This window comes from Megalobrama amblycephala, linkage group LG21 (assembly GCF_018812025.1).
Source record: "Megalobrama amblycephala isolate DHTTF-2021 linkage group LG21, ASM1881202v1, whole genome shotgun sequence".
Lineage (NCBI taxonomy): Eukaryota > Metazoa > Chordata > Actinopteri > Cypriniformes > Xenocyprididae > Megalobrama > Megalobrama amblycephala.
Window position 1 is genome coordinate 9,918,217 of NC_063064.1, and position 25,602 is coordinate 9,943,818.

A 25,602-nucleotide genomic window follows, 5' to 3' on the forward strand; every position below is an offset into this window, starting at 1 on the left:
TGTTTACTAGGATACTCACCAAGGCAAGTATAAATTTGAAATAAATCTGTGTGAATTTGTTCATTTAAGCACCAGGAGAATGGAGAAAAAAAAAAAAAAAAAAAATAAAAAAATATATATATATATATATATATATATATATATATATATATATATATATATATATATATATATATATATATATATATATATATATATATATATATATATATATATATATATATATATATATATATATATATATTATTTGCACACTGTCATTTTGTATTTTCACAAGCGGCCCTCAAGAGAAGTATATGAGTATCGCTGGTCTAGTTTAACAGTATAATATGGCCTTTACTGTTCGTAACAGCGATGGACAGATTGGCTATGTGACTGTGTCACGTGGGTTTTGCAGGTGTTTTAGTTCTGTTTCCTGTTTTTGTATTTGTTCCCATGGTTTCTCCTTGATTTGATCATGATTTGCACCTGTCATTCATTTCCGTTGATTAGTTTGCCATGATATCTAAACCCTGTGTTTGTCCGTTCACATCACGTTACCGATTGTTCTGTTCCCGTTTTGCCTTGAGTGTTTTATTTAGTGTTAAAGTTTAATAAACTGTTACTGGCTGTGATTAGATCCTTCTCATCTCATATTTATGTGACAGTGACTCATACCAGAGGTGGACTTGCAGACCGTGGGGTCGGAGGGGCTCAGCTGGAAGCCGTCCACACACAGACAGCGGAAGCTGCCGTGAGTGTTGATGCAGTGCTGTGTGCAGGGATACGTGGTGGAGCACTCGTCCACATCCACACAGGTCTTCCCATCATCCTTCAGTCTAAAGCCAGGGCGGCATCTGCACTGGAGAGACAAACACATAAGAAATGTAAGTATCGGACAGTGCCAGTGTAAAGTAAATAAAAAGTAAATATTTTTAAAAGCAAGACACTACAGATAAATCTATAAATAAATCTATATTCTGAAGGTTTTTTCATGGAGGGGTTTGTTCATATATCATTCACCTGATTTATAATAAATTTTTTCTTACTTTCTTACTCACTTTTTTCTTGACAGTATTTTCTGAATTACGCTGTGATAAAAAGAGGCATACATTTTCCCCTTGAAAAAAAAAAACTCATCAAAATGAAACAAACCTAGCAAATGAATGCATATTTAATTAGATAATTCTTTATTTGCATATTTAAACATAACATTTCATAAAACTTAATGTACTGTTCTTAATGCAATGTGATCAGTAAACTGGGGAAATATGGTGATATCTGTTTGGTAAAGGTTTTTTTATAAACACTTTTTGATATACTGGTTGAAACTCTCTTCTCATCCTAATAGCAATAATAGAAGTGGTCTTAATATTAAAAAAATATATACATATATGTTCTATGGAAGTCTCAGGAACAAAAAATGTCTTAAATAATCATTGCATTTGGTCCGATGTCCTACCTGCCTGTCAACATACTGTATGTATTTCCATACCTTCGCGCAGACATCACGCATCATCAGCGCGTTCATTAAGGGTATGCAGAGTTGTAGACAGACATCAGTCACCGAGAGCCACAAACAAACAGCAGCACCTTTTACAGTTCCTCCTGAACCAAAACAACAAGCTTATGCTGCGTTTACACCATGTCATAACCGTAATTACGAGATGGCAACCTGTGATGTTCTACCAGGAGTACAACCTGTACATGTCCTCAGACTCGGATTTATGCGTTTCTATGTTAACACTATCAATGGCGAAATGAATCTGCAGCAGTCAGGTGCTACAAGTAAGAGCTCTGTAGGTTGTTTACATTCATTATTGTAATGTTATGTGCTTTGAGGTCATTTAACGCCATCTCTCACGACTCTACTCTGGCTGTGCGTGTTTATGTGTTTTGGAGGAGGAATGGCTTTAGAGACGCTCTGAAGGGGGGTGGGAAATGCTTTCAAAGCTAGCTTATTTCTAGCCTCTCTGAAATTGCCTTCCCTACCTTTAATTTTATTACCCTATTGGTGTCTTGCCTTAATCAAGTTTATTTTCTAAAAATCGGAAACTGCCATAAGCATGATTTTTACCTTGAATCCGATCTTCAGGTCCTCACACAGCTGAGAGCAGCCGCTCAGTTTACTGTTCAGACATTCATTAATGAAGCAGTTCAGCTCATCCGTTCCATCGCCGCAGTCATCGTTGCGATTGCACAGTAACGTCTCACTGATGCATTTACCGTTCCCACATGCGTATGCTGTGTCATTACACTTCTTCTCTGCTTGAAGGAAAAAAGAAAGAATCCATTAAATGCATGTGCAGACTGGACTGCTCCAGCTCATGAGGACATGTTTTCCAAAGCCTTTCCAAAAATGCTCAATTTAATTTGGCATTTTGATATTTTGTTAGTGTGCCTGCACTTGTTCTGTGACTCAGGACCAGTTTGGCCCGATCCCAAATGCTCTCAGTTCTGTTGGTCCTCCTTCACACTTTGGTGGCATGCCCGCACATAGACTGTTGGGTAGTTTGTGGGCTTTGTCATTTAAAACAAAGCCACAGATATCCAGCTGGATTAGCATTTAATTCATACCAGAGCCGTCACAGTGGGGGTTTTTGGGAGCTTCGTCTGAGTGATCGTGGCAGTCAAACTCTCCGTCACACTCCCATGACTTCTGGATCAGGCAGCGGCCGTTGTCACAGCGGAACTCATTGGCCTTACATGCAGGATACTCTGCAGAGATGAATACATACTGATGAGATCGCAAATAATACAGTGAAGTCGAAACCTATTAAAACGTGGCTTCTGTAGTAATGGCTTCCAAATAGTTTCGCTGAGGTTTTATTCTCTCTTCTTTTTATTTAAGTTTTAACAATATCGTTCATAAGGTGTGTTCACAATGAGGAATAACTTCAGACCCCACAACGAATATTGCCAAGATGCAGTGTTATTTTACTGTCATTGATATTCTATTATAGTTTTTGGTAATATTTTGGGTAACACTTTAAGTTACTTTGCAACTCCATGTCAACTAGCAGTCATTAGAGTATTAGTAGACTGGACTGATTAATATCTGCTAACAGTTTATTTTGATGCTTTTAAACGACATTCTACTGACTATAAGTAACTTTGATACATGTCAACTTATTCTAATACAGTTAATGTTTATTTTATTGCAAGTAAAACAATTTTTTGTATGGTTTTAGTTTTAGTTATCGATAAATATGGAAGCTTGAAATAAAAAATGTAAAAAATAATTGCGACATTTTATCTAGCGATACTGACTTTTTTCACAGAATTGTGTGATATAAACTCGCAATTTTCTTTCTTCCCTCAGAATCGGACTTTATAACTCGCAATACTGACTTTATAACTCGCAATACTGACTTTATAACTTGCAAAACTGACTTTATAACGCAATTCTGACTTTATAACTCGCAGTTCTGACTTTATAACTCGCAAAACTGACTTTATAACGCAATTCTGACTTTATAACTCTCAATTCTGACTTTATAACTCGCAATTCTGACTTTATGACTCGCAATTCTGACTTTATAATTCGCAATTCTGACTTTATAACTCGCACTTCTGACTTTATATCTCGCAATTCTGACTTTATAACTCGCAATTCTGACTTTATAAATCGCACTTCTGACTTTATATCTCGCAATTCTGACTTTATAACTCGCAATTCTGACTTTATATCTCGCAATTCTGACTTTATTTCTCGCAATACTGACTTTATTTCTTGCAATTCTGACTTTATTTCTTGCAATTATGACATTATAACTCACAATACTGACTTTATTTCTCGCAATTATGACTTTATAACTTGCAATTCTGACTTTATAACTTGCAATTCTGACTTCATTTCTTGCAACTGTGACTTTATAACACAATTCTGACTTTATTTCTCACAATTCTGTCTTTATTTCTCACAATTCTGACTTTATTTCTCGCAATTCAGAATTTATAACTCACAATTCTGACTTTATAACTCACAATTCTGACTTTATGACTCATAATTCTGACTTTATAACTCACAATACTGACTTTATTTCTCGCAATTCTGACTTTATAACTCACAATACTGACTTTATAACTCGCAATTCTGACTTTATAACTCGCAATACTGACTTTATAACTTGCAAAACTGACTTTATAACGCAATTCTGACTTTATAACTCGCAGTTCTGACTTTATAACTCGCAAAACTGACTTTATAACGCAATTCTGACTTTATAACTCTCAATTCTGACTTTATAACTCGCAATTCTGACTTTATAATTCGCAATTCTGACTTTATAACTCGCACTTCTGACTTTATATCTCGCAATTCTGACTTTATAACTCGCAGTTTATAACTGACTTTATAACTCGCAAAACTGACTGACTTATAACGCAATTCTGACTTTATAACTCTCAATTCTGACTTTATAACTCGCAATTCTGACTTTATAATTCGCAATTCTGACTTTATAACTCGCACTTCTGACTTTATATCTCGCAATTCTGACTTTATAACTCGCAATTCTGACTTTATAAATCGCACTTCTGACTTTATATCTCGCAATTCTGACTTTATAACTCGCAATTCTGACTTTATATCTCGCAATTCTGACTTTATTTCTCGCAATACTGACTTTATTTCTTGCAATTCTGACTTTATTTCTTGCAATTATGACATTATAACTCACAATACTGACTTTATTTCTCGCAATTATGACTTTATAACTTGCAATTCTGACTTTATAACTTGCAATTCTGACTTCATTTCTTGCAACTGTGACTTTATAACACAATTCTGACTTTATTTCTCACAATTCTGTCTTTATTTCTCACAATTCTGACTTTATTTCTCGCAATTCAGAATTTATAACTCACAATTCTGACTTTATAACTCACAATTCTGACTTTATGACTCATAATTCTGACTTTATAACTCACAATACTGACTTTATTTCTCGCAATTCTGACTTTATAACTCACAATTCTGACTTTATAACTCACAATTCTGACTTTATAACTCACAATACTGACTTTATTTCTCGCAATTCTGACTTTATAACTCACAATTCTGACTTTATAACTCACAATTCTGACTTTATGACTCACAATTCTGACTTTATGACTCACAATTCTGACATTATAACTCACAATACTGACTTTATTTCTCGCAATTCTGACTTTATAACTCACAATTCTGACTTTATAACTCGCAATTCTGACTTTATGACTCACAATTCTGACTTTATAACTCACAATACTGACTTTATTTCTCGCAATTCTGACTTTATAACTCACAATACTGACTTCATAACTCACAATTCTGACTTTATAACTTGCAATTCTGACTTTATAACTCACAATTCTGACTTTATAACTTGCAATTCTGACTTCATTTCTTGCAACTGTGACTTTATAACACAATTCTGACTTTATTTCTCACAATTCTGTCTTTATTTCTCACAATTCTGACTTTATTTCTCACGATTCTGACTTTATTTCTTGCAATTTTGAGTTTATATCTCGCAATTCAGACTTTATTTCTCATAATCGTGAGTTAATATCCCGCAATTCTGACATTATAAATCGCAATTGTGACTTTATGTCTCGTAATTATGAGCTTATATGTCACAATTGTGAGAAAAAAAGTCAGAATTATGAGATAAAATTCGCAATTACCTTTTTTACTTTTTATTTAGTGGCAGAAAACAAGCTTCCATAGATAATGTGAAGTCATGGTCTAGGCCGGGCTTGAATGAAATTTCTTGAAATGTCCTTGTACTTCCCCTCTCCTGCATTCATTTCCATATGAATGTCTAGTGTGAGCACACCTTTAGGCCATATACACTGTATTGTAATGTTGCAATGTTTTAAAAATACAAGTCATATAATGGTGCTATTAGAGAGACAGTTTATGTATACACACACTCTGAACAAATGTAAACAGATTCTTCTTCTGTACTTATTTCATTTCGTATTGACTAAAGAGTTGATTTAATTCAAGTGAGAGTCAAGTATCGTGACATCTTACAAATCATTCGCCATTATTATCTCATTGTTTGCTAATTATAAGCTAATCATCTCATAATTATCTTGTTTGAAAGAATCATGAACGCACCGCACTCCTGAGATTCATCGGATCCGTCACCGCAGTCGTTGTCATGGTCACACACAAAGTGTTTTGGGATACACTGTCTGTTCTGGCACATGAACTCTCCTGCTTTACACGTGTTATTGAACACTGAGCAAAAACAAGAAACAATAATACACACAAACATGTTTAGCAGGAGAGATTTTCAGAGTATTTGCACAAAAGCAAGTGATGTATTTGACCACTCACCACAGCCGGCCTTCACACTCTCGTCGGCTCCGTCCGGACAGTCTCTGTCGCCGTCACACACCCAGCGCTGCGGGACACACTTGTGTGAGTCGGGACACTGGAACGCGTCTGCACTGCACGTTTTATTCTCTGAGTCAAAAACACACATGATTCACCAACACATAAAACAATTTCTAGAATAATTTAATGTCATTTATTATGTTAAAGAACCCCTATTATGCTTTTTGACATATTATCTTTCATGTAGTGTGTAATAGAGCTGTTTGTCCTCGTTTCTGAACTGCCTGAAACGAAGTCGTCAGTAATTCCAGTCTCACTTCTACTGTGTAGGTTTGTAACTAATTTGCAGTCTAATGCCAGTCTATGGTCTTCATTGGCTGCCAGTGAACCACATCTACTTTGTCTCTCAAAATACACACTGTAGTTGTAGCTGAGCGGTCAACCAATCACAACAGACTGGGCCATCTGACCAATCAGAGCAGAGCATCTATCAAAAAGGCAGGGTTTAGAGAGACAGAATCTTTGATTGAAAAGTGATTTTTGACCTTGGATGAATGTAAATCAGATGTAGGAGATGACAAAACAAAATTAGGGAACTTTTAAAATAGCATAAAAGTGGGCACTTTAATAAAAATTGTAATCTCTGTTGATTCATCAGTCACACTATTTGTTACTTTAAAATGTCCCAATTAATTCTGTTTTTCAGGATCAGCACTCACTGCATCTGCTGTCCTCATCTGTTCCATCTCCACAGTCGTCCGCTCCGTCACACACCCAGCTGCTGGAAATACAGCGATGATTCCCGCACTCAAACTGCGTCGCTGAGCAGAACTTATCTGAGCAGAATCATTAAACGATCCGTTAGTGAATTATTCAAAAGATTCTTCAGAGACAGAACATATTTAAAATATTCTCTAGAAAAACTCAAATGAACTGTGCAGATCTGAAAGCGTGTTTGTATGTTCTTAAAATCAAAATGGACAATTCTTGTTCTTTTTTTTTAATGGAATATTGCAGTGTTTATTATAAATGATTTATCTGTTCACATCATTGTGTTAAATTCATGTTCCTCGTAATCTTGAATCAGAATATCTTCCCCTCCCTCTTGCAGCATCTCCTCTCTTCTCTGATAATGAGGGCGGGGCAACCTGTCACTCACATTAGATCCACCAATACACAGCAAATTACATATGGTCCCTCTCTATATAGTGTTAAAGTAACACTGAAGCAGAGTTAAAGTTAATGAGATTAATTAAGTTATGATTGAGCATTAGTGATGAACACCTGCTGTTAACAAGCAGAATCACTGAAGAGAAACACAATAACTACAAATGACTTGCCACAGCCTTAGATGAAATCAACTGAAGATAAAAAATATTAAATCTCTCAAGATCTGATTAAACAACTCCACAAACAGCATATTATCCATCATATTAACTTTAACTCTGCTTCAGTGTTATTTAAACTCTATGTAGAGAGGGACCATATGTTCTTTGAGCACAAGGAATCACAACCATCCAATCAATTCCCCACGAACAAAATCAAGCCCCGCCCTACGTTTGTTCTCTTTCCAGAAGCTGTTTCTGGCAGGTCCCCATTTTGATTACCAAATGTAAGCAGTCATCAATGGTCCCTATGAGCAAAACCTCTTAATAAACATACTGCTAAATAATGTCTTAACTCTTTCCCTGCCATTGACAGAATTTTCTGGCAATCCAAGTCTTCACTGTTATACGGTAGGGGGCGCTAACGCATCTTCTGAAAGAGTACATAATCTCCTGAGCGATAGAAGCATAGAAGCGATAGAAGCATTGCTGCTGCTCATGTAAAATAATGGGATCATCAAACAGAATATAAGCATCATTAAACAGAATATATATCAAAACTGCCTAACGTTACTGAATGAAATGTTGAACCCATGAAGAGGAAAAGATTGTGAAGCTTTGGGGGGGGTCGATCTGCTCCATCTGTGTTTTCATCATCAATTTGAATGAGATCATTGACAAAAATGCAATTTTCTCAGCTTTTTGTTCTAAATGTTGCTTTTTTATGAAAGGCAGAGGCTGCGTTCTTTCTTCTGATATATTGCATACGACTATGATATTCATACAGCTAAATATTCTGGGGGCCATGAAAGTTTTGTGGAAATGATCACAAATGCTGGCGCTGGGCGGGAAAAGAGTTAACGAACACGCATAAATCAGAAGTGGGGTATTGTATAAGCACAGTAAAGGTCAATGGAAAATCCCCAGGATGGCAGAAAAACTAAGACGTGTGCAGCTCACCACAGTGTGCCTCGTCATCTCCGTTCTCACAGTCGTTCTCCTTGTCGCAGGTCCAGCTCATGGGGATACAGCGACCGTTGGGACAAGCGAAGAAGTTTGATGGACATTTTCTCTTTTTCTTATCTGATGTGTAAAAAGAAACAAGAGACAAGTGAGTTTAGAGGTTGTGTGTGTATTGCCTGACATGGTGAATCACTTCTTGATCAAATATTTTCATAATTTTCTCTACATTTTTTCTTTATAAAGAAATATTTGCTTGAATGCTCTGTCCTTTATAATTTATACCTAATACTTTATTTCCTTTATTAAGCATCAGTTGATTGCAAAGAAAGTGGCCGGAATTGATTGATGTCATATAGTATGTGTCTTTTCTGAAGTTTCAATCAACAGTAATGAACAGCAATCAACAGTCTTATATAGTTCAAGCAAAATCGAAGAAACAACTGGTGTGACGTCATTTTGACCAAAATCGGGCCAAAGCAAACTTCCTTGGATTCATAAAGAAGAATGCAGAGAGTGCTACTTCTTCTCCTGGTGCTCTTTAGATAAGCTATAGTTTATTCCATGAAAAACATTTGAAGCCAAGACACTCAGGATTAAAAGATCTAAAAACACTTTATTTACTCATGGCTTAAATAATTTAAAAACAGTGTGATGCCTGATGAAGGCTTGTTCAATTATTTAAGCCACGGGTAAATAAAGGATTTTTAGATCTCTTAATCCTTGGCTTCATATGTTTTTCACAAAACAAACTTCAATTGGAGTTTGTTTCAGGAGTCAAAGATAACTTTCCGGAAAAGTTTGATCCGGCCGATAAAAACCTTTAAAGGTGCCCTCGAATGAAAAATTGAATTTATCTTGGCATTGTTAAATAACAAGAGTTCAGTACATGGAAATGACATACAGTGAGTCTCAAACTCCATTGTTTCCTCCTTTTTATATAAATCTCATTTGTTTAAAAGACCTCCGAAGAACAGGCGAATCTCAACATAACACCGACTGTTACGTAACAGTCGGGGTGTACGCCCCCAATATTTGCATATGCCAGCCCACGTTTCCAACATTATAAAAAGGCATTAGACAAAGGCAGCCAGTTATTAACGTCTGGATGTGCTCAACCAAATCATCAGACTAGGTAAGCAAGCAAGAACAATAGCGAAAAATGGCAGATGGAGCAATAATAACTGACATAATCCATGATAACATGATATTTTTAGTGATATTTGTAAACTGTCTTTCTAAATATTTCGTTAGCATGTTGCTAATGTACTGTTAAATGTGGTAAAAGTTACCATCGGTTATTACTGTATTCACGGAGACAAGAGAGCCGTCGCTATTTTCATTTTTAAACACTTGCAGTCTGTATAATGCATAAACACAACTTCATTCGTTATAAATCTCTCCAACAGAGTAGTATTAGCCGTTAGCCACGGAGCACTATCAAACTCATTCAAAATCAGAAGTAAACCATATAACAGTATACAATACTCACATAATCCGACGCATGCATGCCGCATGCATGACGAACACTTTGTAAAGATCCATTTTGAGGGTTATATTAGCTGTGTAAACTTTAAGGCACTGTTCAAGGCAAGCGCGAGCTCTGTGGGCGTGGACCACGGGATTTAAAGGGGCAGGATTTAAAATTGGCGCGTTTATAATGATGCCCCAAAATAGGCAGTTAAAAAAATGTATAAAAAAAAATCTATGGGGTATTTTGATCTGAAACTTCACAGACACATTCAGGGGACACCTTAGACTTATATTACATCTTTTAAAAACATAATCTAGGGCACCTTTAAACTACCAGTGGTCCGTGGCATAGGAGCCAATTTATGTTTCTGCCTGTGGGTGCACATCCTCCATATCATCATGCAAAAAACACAAGCTTTTGTCTCAGGTTGTGTTGTAATGCTAAATATATAACGGTAGAATCTCAATCAATTTTTTGATCGATTAAAATTAATGGAGCATATCTTGCGTAATAGGTAGGTGTAAATCTTCTCTGGTTCATTTCTTCTGTTCAGTTGGTTGAGGTCAGACGCGAGTAAAAAAAAAACGCACAGAAACTGTAGCTGTAATTCTAATTGAAAGTGACACTGACCCTGTCTTTTATGTTTAATACCAGTAAGCTGCTGCTTTAAAGCAATCTATTGTATAAAGAGCTGTATAAATAAACGTGACGTGACTGGAGAGCTGAATTACAGAGCTGGTGCAAACATCAACATCTATGATCTGATGCTTTCTGAACTGCTGTTTTCTCACCGCTGCCAATTTTGTTGTGTGTTTATTTTGTTATGGAGAGGAAAGCGTGCAGCACATATATACGGTATATCTTTGCAAAGATATTATAATGTTCTTTTACCACTAAATGAACAAAAAAGTACTTCACCATGAGTATATTGGGGCCTTGAAACTGTGCTCATATATTCTAAGATCCCAAAGTCTGCAATTAAACTTCAGAGATTTGAATAAAAACACAAACATTTCTTATCAAGATTTTAATTTCATTGCTTTAAATGGAAAGGACAGGAAAGACAGCTATTTCACAGGGTCTTTAAAAGGCTGCACAACTCTGAACGCATGCATGTGTGTTTACCTGGGCAGTTGGTCTCATCTGAATAGTCTCCGCAGTCATTAGCGCCGTCACAGACCCATGACGGAGCGTAACACAGTGTAGTGAACTCACACCGCTGATAGGTGTCGACTTTCACACCCAGACGGAAATAACTGGAACAATCAGAAGCCACTGGGAAAAAAAAACAAGACACAAGACACAGGCTTAAGAAATCAAAGAACAGGATGTGCAACTCTTAAGGAAGGTCTTGCTAATGTTTATTTTGGTTAAGGATAAACTAAAAAAAAAAAAAAATGCAGATTTTCACTTACAAGTGCATTACTGTAAATATGTGTGATTGTCTGTTTTAATCAACAGCATGATACAGTCCATGTCTGAAATACTGAATATTATTATTCATCTTCATGTAAGTAAATGTTTGGAACTTACAGCAGTTCATTTCATCGCTGGCGTCCTCACAGTCCAGCACCTGATTACAGCGACTGGAGTTTGACACACATGATCCGCCTCTGCACTGAAACTGATCCGCCGTGCACAGGGTTGCTACAGTACAACACACACAAAACAGTACAGTCAGAAAAGTGTAAAACTCACAAAAACATGAGGGAAAAAAGAATTATAAATACAAAATAGAATGTAACATATTTTAGGACCATTTCAATGACAATTTAGCACATTTTTAGCACATATTCTTCCCAATTCATAATTTCATATTGTTATATGTGCAGATGTATTACTTTTGAATTTTTTGTGGTAATTCCCATTATTCTTAATGGTGATTTTGAATCTATTTCTCTAATAATTACTGAAATACAATGATTGATTGATTGTGATTTCGACATAATTTTTTTTCCAACAAATATTGCATGTTGCTAATAATTTCTCTGGTCAGCTGCAAAACATTTAATCTGCATGAGTCAAAGAATATTCTACTACTAGTCTATAATTATTCTACTAATATTCTTTAAGGCCAGTGACAATGAAACTGACCAAACGTTCAAAAAATCTCTAATGATTCCTATTGATTTCCTTTGATTTTGGGGCAAAATATGACATTTCACCCATTAAAGGTGCACTATGTAATATTTTCTGGTCGCTAGAGGCCTATTCAAAACAAAGGCGTAGCTTGATGACGCCAAGTTTGAGCGTGGAATCTTGGGATATGTGGTCTTCACCTCAACGGACGGTGCAAAAGAATAGGGATAGGACTCAGGAAGAAATCATGTTCATGGATGCGATTATTAATGTTACTGTAGTATGAAGCAGAGCAGGACCGAGTGTTGTGGAGCTGAACGAGGCCGCTGAAGCGGTGATCAACACACGCCTCACGAGCAGCGTGACTTTTATTATGACACAGTCGCCGACGCCGCTTCCGCTTTTCCGGTCATGAGTATAAGGCAACGCAGCTCTGTTTATCATATTAGATACATTTGAGAGTGTTGAAAATGATGTTATAGCGTTACTCTGTGCGGTCGCTCGGCGGCTGCTGTGAGATACTGTTGCACACTGCAGTAAGATAGATCGATTTTAGACATCATATTAAATGCTGGATGGCTTGTGTTGATAAATGGCATGCAATTAATTTTAAAACATATTGTATGATGGAGAAAATGCTGTGTTACTGTTACTAAAAATAAAGCTGCATCTGATTATGCTGTTAGCTACTTCACAAAATAGTATTTTTCTCTGAGGCATGGTAAAGCATGGTACTCGCAAAAAATCAAGAAAATTGATTTAAACAATAAGACTAAACGTGTTGAGCTATATAACAACGATTAGTTTTCTGTCTATAAATATATCAGAACAGATTAGGGGTGACCCTGAATAGTCGACGATTCGAATCTTCGATAGGAGGAGCCTGATTCGACTACCAATCTCACAGTCGAATCTTCGCAGAGGTGTTATGAGAAGAGATATGGGGGCGCTCAATATCTGATTGATTTTACATAGACATACCGGTTCTCTCCCAATAGGTTAATATACAGCCTATTATGTTAATACCATAAATAAAAATGTGAAAAGAAAGAAGCTTTTAATAAATATTTTTAATGTGCGTGAATAAATCCAACCACCCCTGTGACCGATTTAAGTTTCACTTCCATCATCCGTGACCGGCAGATGAGCATCTTTGCGGCAGGGTTTAAATCTTTAACAATGTCTTGGATAAAGTGCACAATTGGATGCACTTTGAAATGGTAAAAGATGATCCAAAAAACGTATGATGCAAGTTGTGCCAACAGCTCATGTCCTAGAACTCAACAACAACAACAAACATTGCGGCGAGCTTCTGCCGACCAACGAGCTGACTATAGCGCGCTATTTAAAAAGACTCAAACGGACACAGGCAGATCGTGTGAAAGACTGGATTTTTCTCTCTCAATCAGGTAGGGTAGAGCTACAAATGATTTCAATCTATTTTAGACGGATGTAATTTGATTTTTGAATGTTTAGCTAAAAAGACTGCCACTCCAGTTCAGCGTTTATTGTGTCTGCAGTTAAAAAGACAAAGTTGACAATTCTGGCTATAGGCTACTTTCGTTATTTTAATAATTTCTTTAATTTTAATTTATTTATTGATCACTCTGGGTTATCTAATTTAATTATTTGTGGCTTTTGTTTTGAATATATGTTCCCCTGCACTTCAGGCATTTTGCAGTTTGACTTAGCCTATTTCTGTTCTAATTCAATTCTGTAAATTAATGTTTGATAACAATTATAATTGTTTTATTAAATTAATTAATTTTTTTGTTTTTTGGTGCATCAATGTTGCGCAGTAGAGTTAAAGCTTGCTTGGACAGACAGTTTAGCCGTTGTAATTTGATTTGCCGACATATGAAATGTATATCTGCAGTGTGGCTTTTCTGCAGTTATTTTTATATATATTTTAAGGTTTATTGATCCAAAATGTTTTTATTCATTTTCTTCTATATCTTTGAGAGTGTTCTGTACATCGTGGCTGTGAATGTTTATCCGCATTGCCTTTCATTTGTTTAAAAAATATAAAATCATTGTCAGTTTCGTCTATCACTTGACAGGCAGTTTGGTCAGTTTATTAGAAAGACGTTTCTCTGTGCTGTGTGTGAAAGAAAATAAAAGTTGTCTTAAGCCGCGCCCGCGGGTAGGCTATAGGCCTTAGGCCTACTTCATTTTCCGTGTCCCCCTCCATCTCGTGCACAGTTCAGCGCGCGGCCCTTTTAAAGTACGTGCGCACTCTCTAGTGGACTGCTGTTTTTCAAGCTCAAATCACAACATATATGATTCGACTATCAGTCGAATATAGGCAATCTGATTCGAATCGGATTCGACTATGTAAATCCGTAGTCGAGGACACCCCTAGAACAGATATTCCCTTGTCTATTAAAACATGTAAATATTAAAGCTTCTTTGGTGTTTCATGGTTTCTGCAAAATAAAACCAGAAACCGAGGGTAACGCGGGTATGACGCCATCGACAGGCGACTCCTCACAGGTCCCGGAGCCTTGGTTAAAATTGCAATTTTCTCACGATTTACAAATAGTTGCAAACATTTGGGGTACTGTAAGTACTCAAGTGAACAAAATATATAACTCTGGTCAAGTGGTTTTTGGATATTTTACTGCAAAATTCTTACATATTGCACCTTTAAGTGTTGTCTTTTCATGTTTCATTTTATTTTTACAGCAGGTTTAAAAATGACATCAGTTGAGCCAAAATGCTTTACAATCCAAAAGACAAAAACATCAGAGCACTGATAAAGGGGGAGGAGAAATAAAACTAAACAACCTCAGAAAGTTCAAACGTTATATAGGATAAAACAGCTATTTTAAATTCTAATAATGTTTCACAATATTACTGTTATCCTGTATTTTTGATCAATTGAATGCCTTGATGAGCAGAAGAGACTTCTTTCAAAAACATTATAAAATCGTAATTATTCCAAATTTTTAAAGGCAGTGTAATGCAAATCTCATGCAAATGAGGAGATACAGATATATAGTGTATATGAACAGGTGGTCTTACCATTACAGAAGAGTTCGTCAGAGTTATCGCCGCAATCATCCCGGCCGTTACACCAGGAACTGTGTCCGACACAGCGTCCGTTCACACAGCGCTTATAGCCCTTCTTACACACACGGTTAGCTGAACACAAACACAGACTGTTAGAGCGACACGTGGACTTCACAACCGCTGTGAACATTCATAACACACACACACACACACACACACTCACTGCAGTAGGACTGCTTCTCATCTGACTTGTCTTTGCAGTGGGCCATGCCGTCACAGGTGAGTGTGTATTTGATGCAGTCTCCATTCCCACACTCAAAGTCGTCCATACTGCTGCATGACGTGTTCTGAGCTGAAGGACACAAGATGCCAACTATTAACACGCAATAGTACACGCAATTGTATTTACAATCTCTTTTTGAAGCTTGAAAGCTTTGGTAGGATGAACTAGAGCAAGAGAAGGACAGAAATCTGTGAGCACTGTGTTGTAATGACAATAACAGCATAAGCAGACATATGATGCATTGAGCCTGTGATTGGTCGGCGGTATCTCACCTATGCAGGTGTTGTCCTCCAGCAGTTTCCTCTCTCCGCGGCAGCTACAGTTGACCCGTCCATCTGATGTGAGCAGACACAGATCCTGACAGCCGCCATTATTCACCCGACAGGGCGAGAACTCACCTGCACGCACACACACACACACACACACACACAGGAATGTACCATCCTCAGAAGCTCTTGACATTGAGAGGTCACAAGAAGCATTATGTGTATTCATTATGCACCCCTTCATGAAACACACAAACAGATACAAATAACCCACTTAACATTCACTACCCATTTGCACACATATTTACAGAAAACTATTTCCTATTCACAGCACACAGATGTAAACACTCAGTTCTCACAGATGGGATTTTCTGTGCAGCCAGACTGCAGAAGAAGCAACAGCCTATACTTAAAAGGTGAATCTTATAAAGATAAATAAAATATAATAAACTGCTTGACATGTGAGAACCAAAGAAGTTCATTCTCGTGTTACGCAGCATGTTTGAGCTTTCGCAAGAACCAATGAGGTTCATTCTTGTGCGTGCATCCAGCAAGTATGTTCGAGCTTCTGTTTATGTTCACTGATCAATGTTTATATGTGAATAAAAGCCTAAATTAAATCTATTCATTATATAAAGTGATCGAGTCTCTTCAGAAAATTTGGACTAAACTGCTCGATTCATATGGATTAGTTTTACGATCTCTTATGACGTTTTTGAAGCATCAAAGTTGCATAGATGTTCAAAGGAGGGATAGAAATCACTCAGATTTAATTAAAAACATCTTAATTTGTGTTCTGTGGCCTGTTGCATGAAGCTAGTTGAACAAACTCTGAGTTTCAGAGTAGGTTTGGAGTTGACAAATCCAGATAAATTCAACCTGGATTAGATCAGGATCAGATATTGCACAACGCTGTCAACTCAGGTTTAATCCAGAGTTTGAAAAGCGCGTGCAACTGAAAGTGTGACACGTGCGGCAAACAGCCAATCACACGGAACAAGGAGAACGTCAGTTTGATTCACTTCTCACGAGAGAGCCGTGCAATTCATGTCTCTTCTGAAGATTAAGAGATCGTTATGAAAAATATATAATTACAAGCATTTACAAAACGGGAATAAACACTGCTGCAGTGAAAGTTTGAGAAGGCAGCTGAAAGAAAATATCTGACTATATCAATGCATGTGAATCAAAGAAATAGACCAAATAATTGATATAGTTTCACAAAGAGCTCAAAAGAATACATGTAAGCTTAATCTGTTTAAAAGCTTTATATATTATGCATGCCTTATATTTACTTTAATTTAAAAGCAAAGTTTAATATTGTCAATTAATTTAATAGGCCTAATTATATGAATATCTCATGAATTATTCATAATTTTAATTTATTTAATATAAATAGAATGAATAATTAACAGCAAATGTTGAGCAATTTTGTCTCTAAAATGTTTACTATAAACTGATTTAATTTGGAGTGAGAGATACAGGGGGAGTGGCTTTATTGCATCAGATACATGTCACTTTACATGTTTTCTATGTGAATATATTGTAAAATATAATTTATTCCTGTGATAAAAGCTGAATTTTTAGCATCATTACTCCAGTCTTCAGTGTCATATGATCCTTCAGAAATCATTCTAATATGATGATTTGCTGCTCAAAAAGCATTTCTGATTACTATCAATGTTGAAAACAGTTGTGCTGCTTCAGCTTTTTGTGGAAACCGTGACATATATAATATAAAGTATAAAGTTCATATTTTTAACATTATAAATGTCTTCACTGTCGCTTTTGATTAATTTAACGCATCCTTGATTAATTAAAACAAAAACAAAAAACTTTTGAATGGTAGTGTAACTTAATAATGTTTGTTAATATTACTGACAGTTATTAAAGTGTTAACAATACTGTATATTTTCTTCCAGGTGCACATAAACTAAGTCCTACCTATATGTAGGCTATGCTAAAGAATATTTTGCTACTTAAGAAATTAACTGAATCCATGATTCTTATCATTTAGTTTTTCATGGCCATTTTATACCCACTCTGTGACTCTCAGTTAAACAGGCTGTTCTCGCTACTGTACCTTTAAGATCTCTGTATGTAAATGACCTCTGTTGTGATTGGCTAACCCCCACATACGGATGTAGTTCAGTTCACTGTTATTCATTAGGGCAAGTCTGCTTAATTCTTTAAATCTGAAAATATGGATGAGTACGTGATGAGCTCATAGTTTTTTCTTTGCAGAATAATTTCAATAGAAGTTCAGGGTGGATTGGAGAGAGAGCTCTTAATATTAGAATATGTCAAGACATCAAAATCTTCCATGATATGAGGATTTTAAAGTAAACATGAAAGAGTTTTTCATTCTCAAATCTATCATTATTTGCTATTTTTTCGGTTTCGGTCTGGTTATTTGGGAGGACAGTAAATAGGGGTCTTCAGAGATGTTGTCTGTGGGGGTTTGAGTGCTTGAGAATTGCTTCTATCACACTTAGAGAAGCATGATGAAAGATATTGATTGTGTGTGATGGTGTCATTCGCGAGCATTATAGAGCTCTTCTTGGTTCTGAGACAATCACAGAGTACTTTTGGCACATAATTACGCGGGTGAGATGACAGGACACTGTGAGGCACTCTTGACCACGCTGCCGTCGCGTTCGTTCACTTACAGCTATTTGTGTCGTTGGCCACAGCGACGATCCCCATGGGCTGTTGTGGGATATCAGCTCTTAACACCTTCATGTCTCCTCCAACATATTTGTCGGCTCTGAGGACAGCTCTGCGGACCCAGTCTGTCCAGAAGATGTGGTCACCGTACACGGCCAAACCGAAGGGATGCACTGGCTCGTTCTTCAGAACCACCTACAGACGTCAAGACATATACAGAGTAGCCACTCAGTTTGTAGAAATGTTACAATTTTAAATGTTTTCCATTTTGAAGTTGAACATTTCACAGGTCTGACATGATAACTATTTTGGTTTTGCCCCAGAAATAATAGTGATAAATTATATTATTTTCATTTTAATACTAAATTGACTCATTCTTGGTCTGAAAACGAGGTGTGTTCAGGTGCATTGTTGGCATGTTGCTATTTTGAGGCAAGTGAAAACGACTGCGCTATTGACCAACAAAAACCTGGTCTAAAGTCAATGGCGTAGTATTTTTATTTTTTTTTGTTATTTAAAGAGCGTGTTAGTAATATGCACCAATATGCGGGTGCACAACACGCGTACACTCTGCTTATTACATACACAGGGATGTGCAGCAACACAAAAACATGCCAAATATTAAAAATAAAAGGATTGCTCTCTGGAGAAGCATTCAGTCTTTCCACTTGTAAATTCCTCCATGTAAATAGTGATTCCGCTATGGAGCAAGCGCAACTCTCTTTTAAAGGAAATGAGATATGACATTCTAATTGGTTTATTGTATGTTACACCCAAAACACACCCATGACTCATTAAGAGACTAGGGACAACCCTTTTGGACCATGTGGCAATCATTTTTTCCATTGTTAAATCAGCAAAAGTGGATTCGGACATGCCCTAAGTGCACCTGCACCATGCGATTCAGACCATGTGCTTAGATAGTTAAAAAAGGGCCCATGGTCTTTAAAGATATGTATTGTAATTAAAGTCTACAGATGCAAACTGCAATAAAATAAACACTTAAAAGTGTACTTTTCTTCCTACTAGTCTGAAACAACATTATGAGAAAGCCCAAAACTGACCAGTGCATGATAAACCAGTATTTTTAGCTGTAGTGTCATGATGCAAGTTGAACAAAATTGGACACTCATGGGTTCAAGTTCCAACTTACATAACGATGGGTGCCGTCATACTCGCAACGCTCGATCTTATCAAGCGTAGCATCCGAGAAATAGAGCTTCTCAGCACGATGGTCGATGGCGAGTCCATTAGGAGTGCGAATGTCACTGCCGATGATCACAAGGACGTTGGCACCAGACAGCTGAGCACGCATGATACTGGGAGACTGCTCATTCCAGTTGGTCCAAAACATCAAGCTGGTGAACAGCAGAGGAATGTGAGTCAATGACAAACAATTGAGCCCAAAAGGGAACGGTTAATGACTGTGAATGTTGTTGCTCCACTGCTGAAAGTTGTTTGCTTGTGAAATGAAGAAATTGGACACTCACTTCTGACATTCATCCAGGACGAAGGCCCGCGGGTGGTCATCTCCTGACATGGTCACTACGTTGTCCCGATCGAAAGCCCCCCAGCGGCTCTGGTCTACAGTGTGACGGGTGATGGTGGACGTGGTGTAACTGGTCCAGTATAAAGTGTCCCAGGCTCTGTGATACGCCAAGCCTTCTACTGACCCAACGTCTGCAGACAGAGAACATTTAAAAACATTTTAGCTGCTGTATTATTGTAGGGAAATAATTGACAAAATTTGTCTCATGGCGTAGGGCTGCTTGATTATGGCAAAAATTCTAATCAAAATTATTTTGGTCAATATTGAGGTCAATTATTTAACACGATTATTCAATGACTTTGGAAACATTGTGCATTTATTAAAGGTTTAATTCACCCAAAAATGAAATTTCTGTCATTAATCACTCACACCCGTAAGACCTTCGGTCATCTTCAGAACACAAATTAAGGTTGAACCACTATAGTCAAAAAGGTACTAAAGACATGGTTAAAATAGTCAACATGACTACAGGGGTTCAACCTTAATGTTATGAAGCAACGAGAATACTTTTTGTGTGCAAAAACAAAGAGATTGTTGAATAAAGTTGTTATTTTTGTTTTGTTTTTGCACACAAAATGTATTCTCGTTGCTTCATAAAATTAAGGTTGAACCCCTGTAGTCACATGAACTGTTTTAACAATGTCTTTAATACCTTTTAGGACCTCAAAAGGTGCAATGACCTTGCTGCCTATGTGTGGTTCAGAAACCCTTGGTTTTTATCAAAAATATCTTAATTTGTGTTCTGAAGATGAATGAAAGTCTTACAGGTGTGGAACGACATGAAGGTGAGTAATTAATGACAGAAATTTCATTTTTGGAAAGAACAAATGTCAGGGTTCTGTCTGGTTTATTCTTGGTTTGGTGACAGAGCTCTGGCACTCCTTTCGTTTTGTCTTTGTGTGAGCGTGTGGGTTGGAGTTTGTTCGAGCTGTACATGTTTTCCTCTATTTGATATGTTATAAGTTTGTAGCATGGTGTTCAGATCCTGGCAGTTTGGTCTAGTTTGGTTTCAGTTCATTTTTCGGGGTTCGGACATTCATGATCCACGTTTTGTCTTTCGATGTAAGCGTACGTGTTGAGTGTTCATGTTTTCATTGGCCAGATGTTCTTTTGTTGTTATGTTCTACAGTATGTAGCACGCGGCTCGAGTCTTCATCGGCCACATGCTTTCATGTTGTCACACAGTCGGCTATTTCTTTTTGGCTGTGTGTTCTTGTGTCATGTTTTGTGTGAGCACATGGCTTTGTTTTGTTTGTTTCTATGTGCCATGTGCTTCGGTGTCTATAGTCTTAACCCCGCTATTCTTGTTACCTGATTATTAGTTCATTTGCCCTGCCTGCTCTCCTTCATTAAAGTGTTAGTTCACCCAAAAATGAAAATTCTGTCATTTATTACTCACCCTCATGTCATTCTACACCCATTAGACCTTCGTTCATCTTCGGAACACAAATTAAGATATTTTTAATGAAATCCGATGGCTCAGTGAGGCCTGCATCGCCAGCAAGAACACTCCTTTTTCAATGCCCAGAAAGCTACTAAAAACATATTTATATTATGACAGTTCATGTGAGTACAGTGGTTCAACCTTAATATTATAAAGTGACGAGAATACTTTTTTTTTTACTTATTGAAAAAGGGAGTGTTCTTGCTGGCGATGCAGGCCTCACTGAGCCATCGCATTTTATCAAAAACATCTTAATCTGTGTTCTGAAAATGAACGAAGGTCTTACGGGTGTGGAACAACATGAGGGTGAGTAATTAATGACAGAATTTTCATTTTTGGGTGAACTAACCCTTTAACCTAATTTTCTCTCCTATTTATTCTCCTTGTGTTCTCAGTCCTGTGCCAGTTTGTCATTGTATGTATCCCTCGTGTCCAGCCTGCTAAGCCATGTCTTGTCTGGTCTTGTCTCATCCTGCCTTGCCAGTGTGGTTTCCCCTATGGGATACTTTTTTTTTTTTTTTATTTATTTCAAATAAAAGCCCATTGAACTCTGCCTCATTCCTTACCCACAAAACCTGACAAACCTGGGTGTCAACAAAGTGCATTTATTTCTAAACAAAAGTTTTTAAAACTATAATTTCAAAAGATTTAATCTAGGCTCTCATGCCAGTTCCAGTGTTTTTACTCAGAGTTTTTGACTTTTGACGAAAATATCCTTTAAATTTAGTATTTCATCATGTCATAATCATAAATTTTAGTCAGTTTTTCTCTGACTATAAGGGCACTAAATATAAGTCAACGGCATTTTTTTGATCATGAGAAATTGCAAAATTCAACCAAATAATTATACTTATTACAGATTACAGATGTGTTATTACAGAAAGGGCGTATTTAATAAAGGCTTAATACATCATCTGAGATTGAGTTTCTCACAGACTAAGCTTTGACCATCTGAAGAAAAGCTTCACATCCATGTGGAAATAACTCACCATCTATTTTGCACCATGTTTACAAGCAATATCCAAATGTGTGTGTTAGTCATGAGTCAATTATATCTGGACATAACAACAATGAAAAACGGGGAAAAAAAAGATTTGAAAGCAAATAGTTCATTGTTTGTTTGTTCATTCATTGCCATAGACGGTTCAAAGACGAAAGAACTGACATGTGTTTGGCAATGCTACATTTACTCCTGGCTTTAATTACATAACCGGTTCATAGCCAGTGTAATGAAAACCACATGGTAAGAAAAAAGCATTTAGCACTTAAAAAAGCCAAAAACAATAAATATTGTAAAAGCACCAAAGTGCATGAATGCAAAAAAAGAAGACCTCTGCTCTGATCGTGCTGATGATATGAAACCTTTTTCCATTATTTTTCTATATAACTCTGTCAGATGTTTACAATATTTCAACCTTTTTTCTTAGTCAGCAGTGAAATCATACAAGCGCCTGAAAGCAAAGATTCATTTAGTACTTCACCCATTTCCATAAAAGTTTGATTACTACATAACTAAAGCATCCTTATATGTCACTATACACATATATGTCATATTTGTCATATATATTATTTGTTTTTTTTATAAACTTGTAATTGTTTTGGCTTTTATTCAATTAGCTAAAGGTAACATTAAGTCTTTTATTCAATTGACTGGAATTAACTAGTAAATAAATACTTCATGACTACATTTTGAGGCCCTCCATATACTGTAAGTGAGTTTAAATTTGCCAGTAAAAAGTAAAATCAAATGGATCATATAATTATACAGGGTGAGACTCTACAAACGAATCTATAAAACTCAAACATTATTGTTCAAAACCACATCTCTGCCTAAAATAAGAGTAAACAAAGCTAAAGGATGCAGAGTGAATCTGGTTTTGATTGTAGTTTCAGACAGACGAACTTTTCCACTTCAGCAAAAGGAAGTCAACATTCCTTCAGGAGGCATTTGGTCGAGAGTTTGCAATTATCATAATTATCCTTCCTTCATTTGGTGTTTGTGGCAACAGAGGAATAAACAGATACACACATCTTTCTTTGCTCAGTTCTCTTGCTGTGAAAGCCAAGCGTCTTGTGAAAGAATGAGTTTATTGTGCTCTCACAAAGGAACTGTCCGTGACTTCAGACTTTCCTTGTCCTGCTTGATTGTGTGTCTGCCGGCTAGAGCAATGATTTAGTGTTTGACTTGTTTTCTCTCCAGCTGTGAGCTGCTAATGTAGAGTTGAACGAGAAGGTGCTGCGATCAAACCACCACCGCACACACAGCACAGGGACTTGTTTTGGGCACAGCAAAATAACTATAGCCAGGTTTCCATACACTTTTTGTGCTGTTATCAACAAAGTGAAAAAAAAAGAAAAAAAAAAAAAGTTAAAGTTTGCGAAAATAAAAGGGGTGGGGCCTGGTTGAGTTAGTTAGTAGTGTGTTGAAACTAAGGGGTGGGACTTTTCCCAAACGCCAATCATAACACACTGCTCCAGCTGACCAATCAGAGCACATTGTGCTTTTCAGAAGGAGGGGCTTCATAGAGACAGGAACTAAACAGAGCGTTACTGACAGACTGGGAAGAGAGGAGCTGCAACAATATGAGGAAAATAATCAACATTCAAGCATGAAAACCTGTTCTAGAACAGAGCCTGAAAACAACATCAACACATTGTAAAAGAGCATAATATGGCCTCTTTAAAGTAGATTATATTAAATGCCCAAGAACGTTTTCACAAGAAATATAAGTCTAAGGTGTCTCCTGAATGTGTCTGTGAAGTTTCTCAAAATACCATAGATTTTTTTAATTAATTTTTTTAACTGTATTTTGGGGCTTTAACAATGCACTAATTTACACTCGGCGCCGCCCCCTTATCTGCTCCCTGCCACCCGTCGTATATTACAGCGCATTGACACAGCTAATATAACTCAAATGTTTTACAAGATGTTCGTCATATTGTATGCCCAAAGTGGATATTTATTTGTGTTAAAGTTTTATTCGAGTGAATTTGAGGCTGTCCTCCGTGGCTAGATTGCTACACTGTTGGAGAGATTTATAAAGAATGAAGTTGTGTTTATGCATTATACGATGCAAGTGTTTAAAAAATGAAATAGCCCCTTTTCCGTGAATACAGTAAGAAACGATGGTAACTTTAACCTCATTTAACAGTACATTAGCAACATGTAATGAAACTTTTAGAAAGACAATTTACAAATATCAGTAAAAATATCATGCTATCATGGATTATGTCGATTATTGCTCCACGTTTTTCGCTGTTGTTCTTGCTTATGTGGTCGGGGTCTCCAGACGTTAACGGCTGCCCTTGTCTAATGCCTTTTATAATGGGGAACATTGGGCTGATTATGCAAATATTGGGGCGTACACCCCGCGTTGAACAGGTTTATGTTGAGATTCGTCTGATCGTTTAAACAAATGTTTATATAAGAAGGAGGAAACAATGGGTTTGAGACACTGTATGTCTTTTCCAGTATGAACTCTTGTATTTAACGCCAAGGTTCTTTCTGAATAAGGGCACCTTTAAATATTTGAAACTTACTCTCAACCACTGTCTTCCGATCTGACCCGTCGTCATTGATCTGTTGAATATTCCCAAAGTGGATGTCGCTGTAGAAGATCCGATTGGCCCCTTTTCCGCCTCCTCCACGGTACGAACGTTAGCGCGATGACGTTTTTCATGTGGTCGGGGTCTTCGAACGGTTTGATGGGTGCGTTTAGGTTGTTTTCGTCTGATAAGTGCCCACTCTTTAGTGAGCGCAAGGTATCCGTCATAGTCACGGCAACTGACCGTTCGCTGACCGTGAGCGCAAGCACATGTTCGCTGACCGTTACCACGGTAAAGACAGAGCTGTTGGCAGCCACCGTTTTTGTTCTTGCAGACATTAGTTCCTGCGAAGAGATTTGTTTGAAACAATTAAGAAATGCTGCAAGTAAGAGAAATCTGAATCTTGTTCATAGATTCAATGATAAGTGATGGATAGGTCAATATCTTTTTCCCTGATCTTGACTTTACCAAAAAAAAAAAGTCATAAAAGAACTTCTTATATGTGCAACAAAACCGCCTTTATTTTTAAACCTTTGCAACAATTTGGAACCAAGTGGAACATGTTAACCAGTCAGAATCAAGAATGCAATGCAGTGCTAAAATGAATAATAACATCCACATTCCAAACAGTTCTGTGCATGCTAATTTATGTTGTGTTACAGCACACTTCTATAAGTCACTGAACAC

General features: G+C 36.9%; 1 protein-coding gene across 1 annotated transcript in view; it reads right to left on the bottom strand.

The window, feature by feature from the left end:
• The window catches only part of lrp1aa (low density lipoprotein receptor-related protein 1Aa), a 212,171-nt gene that overhangs the window by 38,303 nt on the left and 148,266 nt on the right, over positions 1–25,602 (bottom strand). Inside the window, 18 exon segments of the mRNA XM_048172233.1 lie at positions 658–841; positions 2,057–2,244; positions 2,557–2,697; positions 6,089–6,211; positions 6,311–6,439; positions 7,030–7,146; positions 8,596–8,718; positions 11,195–11,344; positions 11,603–11,716; positions 15,173–15,292; positions 15,384–15,512; positions 15,716–15,841; positions 18,379–18,571; positions 19,530–19,734; positions 19,867–20,056; positions 24,910–25,022; positions 25,024–25,122; positions 25,124–25,259. Coding sequence (XP_048028190.1) covers positions 658–841; positions 2,057–2,244; positions 2,557–2,697; positions 6,089–6,211; positions 6,311–6,439; positions 7,030–7,146; positions 8,596–8,718; positions 11,195–11,344; positions 11,603–11,716; positions 15,173–15,292; positions 15,384–15,512; positions 15,716–15,841; positions 18,379–18,571; positions 19,530–19,734; positions 19,867–20,056; positions 24,910–25,022; positions 25,024–25,122; positions 25,124–25,259 — 2,580 coding nt within the window.